Here is a 5,462-nt window from a genome sequence, read left to right as displayed (position 1 = left end):
CTATATTTTACCAATTACTATACTAGGGAAGCAGTTGAACTACACTAAAGCTACCCTTGAGAGAAATATAGTTTGTCAAACTAAAGCTACTTTGAAAAGGTAGTTCACTTCATCAAAACTACTTCGTCCAACACACGACAGTCAGTTACTGAAAGATGAACTGAAACAATTCAAACACTTGGAAATCACTGAGAAAGAACAGGTGAGGTGGAGCAAAGTGTGGAGATGGAAAGCAGTGAGAGAATAAATAGTCTGGACTATTTAAAATTTGAGGGCTGGAATAATAGTTAAATTCCTATTTAATTTTTGGGGGTTTTGGGGGGAAAATGTAGTGAGTAGTGACAGGAGCTCACTACACTGCTACATGCCAAAAGTAGTTAAAAACAAATAAACTGAAAACACTAGTAAGATTTGAATTTAGTTTAACTACCACCAAACTACAGCCAAATGTAGATAAACTAATAGTTGAGCTCCATGTAGTGGAGCTACTCCCCAACACTGAAGACATTATACAGAAGATCATTCCTCAAGAATAGTTCACAGGGGGTCTGCTTCATCTGTGAGACATACAGCAGGTGACATGTAAAAGGCTGAGATAGATATCACGTGTTTCAATAGAGTATTAAAAGCGTATTCTTCATATATAAGGAAATTGGTTCTTTTTAAAAATGAAGGAATGTAATCATTTTTCTCCATCTTTATTTGTGTAGTTTGGCTCGGGGCTTCGATTGCGCTCTCTCACGTCCTTTTCTGTCAGTGTCACCCCAAAACACGAACCTCGAACCGACTAACGTGAACAGAAAGGAGCACGGACAACGATGAAGGTCTAATTCAAATAAATACATTTTGATTCTAATTTTATTTAAAAGAAAGGTGTATCAGAAATTTTTTGAGATTTTACATTTAGTAGAGTAATATGCAGTACATAACAATTACAACTATGACTGGTATAGAAACTCACTTTAACAGCAAGTTCTGACCTGAATTATTTTTTAAGGCTTGTGTTTTAAATGTCCATCAAAACAGAAATGTAAGAAGAGAAGAAAGCAATTATTAGCAATTCTAGACTGATATTTCTTCATAAATATAGGAGTTGGTCGGAATTACAGATCTAAATTCCTTAACAAATAAAAGGGAAAGAGAGAGAGAGAGGGAGGGGGGCAAGAGAGAGAGAGGGGTGGAGAGCGAGATGACACTAAAATGATCATTAACTGTTCACCATCACTCACAAGTAACAAACATCAGTTCTTCCCTCAAAAAATATGACACAAAAATACAAATAACACAAAAAAACCCTCTCTCTCTTTTTCTCTCTCTCTCTCTCTCTCTCCTGTTTAAAAAGCCATTTGCATCCACTTGCGTATCTTGACGCAGTCCTCGATCATGAAAAGTCCTATCATGGCTCAGTCAGGCTCCCAGTCAGTTGAAGGTTTTCAGGTTTTCCAAGCAGTAGATCCTCGAAGGAGAGGGCCACAGCTTATTCCTACCGACGCTGTGGCTGCCAACAGTGATGTGTGTTTGTTTTGTAGTCTTGTCCCTGTGGATCTTGATCAAATCCCGTAGTTTGAAGTAGGTAGTTCACGGCACGGCAAGAAAAAAAAAGAAAAAATAGTTTGGGAACCGCAGCTTTAGTCCATCAACTCCACAACACTCCTTGTGAATCAAACCAACCAACCGACCAGGTGCGCAAACAAAGGTCAAAGGTCAAAACACCCTGCACTGGTTGATATCGAACATCCTGCGGCGCGTCCTCTTCTTGGCCTGGTTGACGGCCGTCCGCACGGCATTCTCAAACACCTGCTGCACCCCGCGGTTGCTCAGCGACGAGCACTCCAGGTACCCCTTGGCCCGGACGTCCTGCGCCAGCCGCTTCCCCTGTTCCGACGTGGCGCAGCTGGCCCGGTGGGGCCCCATCTCCCGCTGGTCTGTCTGGGTGGCCACCAGCAGCACCGGCACTTTGGGCAAGTTCTCCCGGACCTCTGCCATCCACTTGTGCCGGACGCTGGCCAGGGACGTGGGGTTGGCCACGGAGTAGCAGATGAGGACCACGTCGGCCTGCTGGTAGGACATGGGGCGGATCTGCTTGAAGGTGTCGTTGCCCGCCGTGTCCCAGAGGCCCAGGCTGATCTGGACCCCGTCCATGAAGACCTCCACCCCCGTGTTGTCGTACACCGTGGGCCGGTAGCTGTCGGGGAACGTCTCGGAGGTGAAGCGCACCAGCAGGGAGGTCTTCCCCACGGCGCTGTCCCCGACCAGCACACATTTCACCGACATCTCCGTCACGTGACCGTTCATGGTGGGGGGTTGGGTTATGTATGGAGGTTGGAGTTCTTTTTGTTCGTACAGAGTTGTAGTCCTGCTCCGTGGCGCTCCGAGGTCGGTCAGGGGGCTGTGAGGCGGTCCATAGTGGTCATTCTGCAAGTGGTTGTGTGATGCTGTGTGGGAGTTGTAGTCCTGTGCGATCACGGGTTTGTGAGCTGGCCGGTGGTTGTTGTTGTGGGTTTTAAAAGGCTACATTAAATTCTCACAGCAGTGTCTATGGACAGACTGGACTGGGTGCTACAGTGAAATAGGGAAGCTGGAGCTTGTTGATCTCTTTGGGGTTTCACACACTCTCAGTTCCTCTCCGCTCGCTTCACTTCCATCTGGGGTTCAGGGGAGATATGACCTGACCTGGCTTCACGGGCGGTCGTTAGCATCCAATCAGGGCTGAGCGTAGGAGAGGGAGGGGCTGTGGGGGAGAACGAGAGAGAGAGTTCTGTATTATAACTTCTTCTTTTTTCAGTATTGTGACTTTTTTCAATTGACTTTTTACAATTACTACAATGAACATATTTATTCCCATCATCATTACCATTTGTCATTACTTTCTGATTGTTTGATATCTGTTGCTTTGGCAATGTAAAAACATTTTTTCCATGGCAATAAAGCCTATTGAATTGAATTGAATTGAGAGAGACAGAGAGAGAGAGAGAGAGAGAGAGAGAGAGAGAGAGAGAGAGAGAGAGAGAGAGAGAGACAGAGAGAGACAGAGACAGAGAGAGAGAGAGACAGAGAGAGAGAGAGAGAGAGAGAGAGAGACAGAGACAGAGAGAGAGAGACAGAGAGAGAGAGAGAGACAGAGAGAGAGAGAGAGACAGAGACAGAGAGAGAGAGAGAGACAGAGACAGAGAGAGGTCAGTCAGAGAGGGACACAGAGGGTGTAACATGCTTAGCCTCTTCTTCTCATTGAGAGACGAGAGAACAGTCCAAAATAGTGACAATCTCAAGCCACAGCACAGCGCCCTTTGGGCAGCTCTGGTCAAAAACAGTACACTCTATGGGGAACAGGGTGCTGTTTGAGACTTAACCTCAAACACATTTTAAGTGCTGTATTCTTGACAGAATATTCTCCCTGATGTCTTTGCAGGAACGTTGTTAGAAAAACTATAGAATGTAGAACACGTGTGCATTCTAGAACAGTCCGACTGACTTTTGGGTGTGAAAAAATGAGGAACGAAAATGAGGAACGATATCAGTGTGGATATTATTGTGTTATTAATTGATCGTTTAAAACCAGGGAGTTTTAGTCAATCTAGGGTCAGTTTCCCGAAAGCATCGTAGCTGAAGTAGTACTAAATATCTTTAAAAAATGCTGGCCAACTACTCTCCTAGACCAGCAAAGTCCTTCATTTTGCCCATTTGGTTCTTTCACGCACAGGGTTGACACTAAAATATTCGTTTTTTACAATTGTAACTCTCTTGAGGCTTTGCGGCTGGGTTATAGGGAGAAATTAAGTACTGCTTAAGCTCTGAACCTTTTGGGAAACTGCCCTCCTGTTTTGTTCTCTCCCTGCATCTCCATCAAAGCGGTGCATCTGGCAGGGTGGTAGAGAGTTGTGAAAAGTCCTGTCCTACTAGACTAGACGGTGGTTCCCGACCCCTTCATACACCGTGATCCACCTAAAGCTTTGGGGGACTTTCTTGTGATCCAGCAACTAGATGAAACTATTCCCTTATTTTCACACTCCAGAGCCGAACCGAGCTGAGCTGTACTAGGCTGGCCTGGTTTCGTACTCTGTCCACCACAGTTGCTGAAACAGTGCTGGAAAAGGACAATGTGATGGGGAGAATATCCAAGCCGGCACAGTACAGTTTGGGTCGGCCGTGTCGTGTGTGAAAAGGCCCGAACAGTTCTAGCAAAGGCCCAGGGTTAAACCATGACCTGGAAGGAGCCACCACTAGTTGACAAGATGACCCACTATTGGCAAAACACTGTTCAGAATATGACGGTACATAGGATATTGTTTTGGATTTCTTTCTTGGACTAGTTCTGCTCTTAGCATATGATAAGGTCCTATTGTGATGTCAGTAGAGCGGACCTACCTATAGGACCGTGACCTTCTCAAGGAGCTACAGAGAAGAACAGAACTTTTTACTGTCAAATTGAAGAACGGTTACTTTGAAATGTTGAATAGAACTCATAGATAGACCCAGCACTAGTAATGTTGACAATAACAAAACATTTTTACATAGAAATTACTTGATATGCGGAGAATATCTACTATCATTATGGATGTACAAAATCTAGACTAAGATGCATGATTGTGGAGTTGAAAAGCCCTGCTCCCCACACCACGCCATTTTGTTGCACTTTTCATCAAAAGTATTTTGGAGAGTATTCAATTAGGCCTTTGATACAGTAGGGAATCATTGTCTGGCCTTTCATGCTGTATTTTGTGTTGTTGTTGTTGTTGTAATAATATGCACTACGCTAAAGCATTATTTAATTGGATAAGAATAACCTTGATCCTCTGAAGTAAGCTATATGGAAATTAATATTTCATCTCTACTATGACTTTAAAGTCAAAATCTATATTTTATCCAAATGAAACAATGTAGCTTGTGACAACAATAAAAAAAAAAAACTGTTAAACTTACCTCTTTTTTTCAGCCACACCAAACTCAGCCTTATCTCGTTATATTGTCAAGGAGCGGATGCTGCGCTGCGAGGCTCACAGCGTCGGGGACGGATGGAGCGCCTCGGTAAACAAACGGTATTTCGTGAAACTAAAACCACTAGATATAAAGACGACTACTTCACGTAAAGGGAAACCAAATGACCATCCACGGCGTAATCACATGAATAGAACTATCATTAGACCCATCTGTTTTGGCACCAATTGGGCGACACGGCTTAATTGCAACTCCACAGCGAGAGAGAGAAAGGGGGAAGTGAAGAAGAATCTGAATGCGTTTCTCTCGCGTCTCTACCAGCATCCGTTTGTGGAGGTGTGGAAGATATTTCTGTGTTTGAACCAAGTCTGTCACAGCTGTATTTGAGCGTGGTGCGTTTCGATCCGCACAGTTGGATAGGCAAAGTATGTTTACGCGGCCACGGGTATAGCCGCGTTGCGCATGAATAGGTATTTCACAACAACAATAGACATGCCGTTGGTCCGGCACCCTTTAATTGCCGTTCT

At 44.4% G+C, this 5,462-nt stretch overlaps 1 protein-coding gene across 1 annotated transcript; it reads right to left on the bottom strand.

Moving 5' to 3' along the window:
* Positions 1-721: 721 nt before the first annotated feature.
* On the bottom strand, positions 722-5,196 carry rhoh (ras homolog family member H). Its single transcript, XM_083693026.1, has 2 exons — positions 4,921-5,196; positions 722-2,731 (listed from the first exon to the last, which is right to left on the bottom strand). The coding sequence occupies exon 2, from the start codon at positions 2,293-2,295 to the stop codon at positions 1,705-1,707; it is 591 nt and encodes a 196-aa protein (XP_083549152.1). The 5' UTR covers positions 2,296-2,731; positions 4,921-5,196; the 3' UTR covers positions 722-1,704.
* Between the last annotated feature and the right edge of the window lie 266 nt (positions 5,197-5,462).

This window comes from Argentina silus (genome assembly GCF_951799395.1).
Source record: "Argentina silus genome assembly, chromosome: 21".
In the NCBI taxonomy this organism is placed as follows: Eukaryota; Metazoa; Chordata; class Actinopteri; order Argentiniformes; family Argentinidae; genus Argentina; species Argentina silus.
This window is presented reverse-complemented; position numbering and strand designations above follow the sequence as displayed.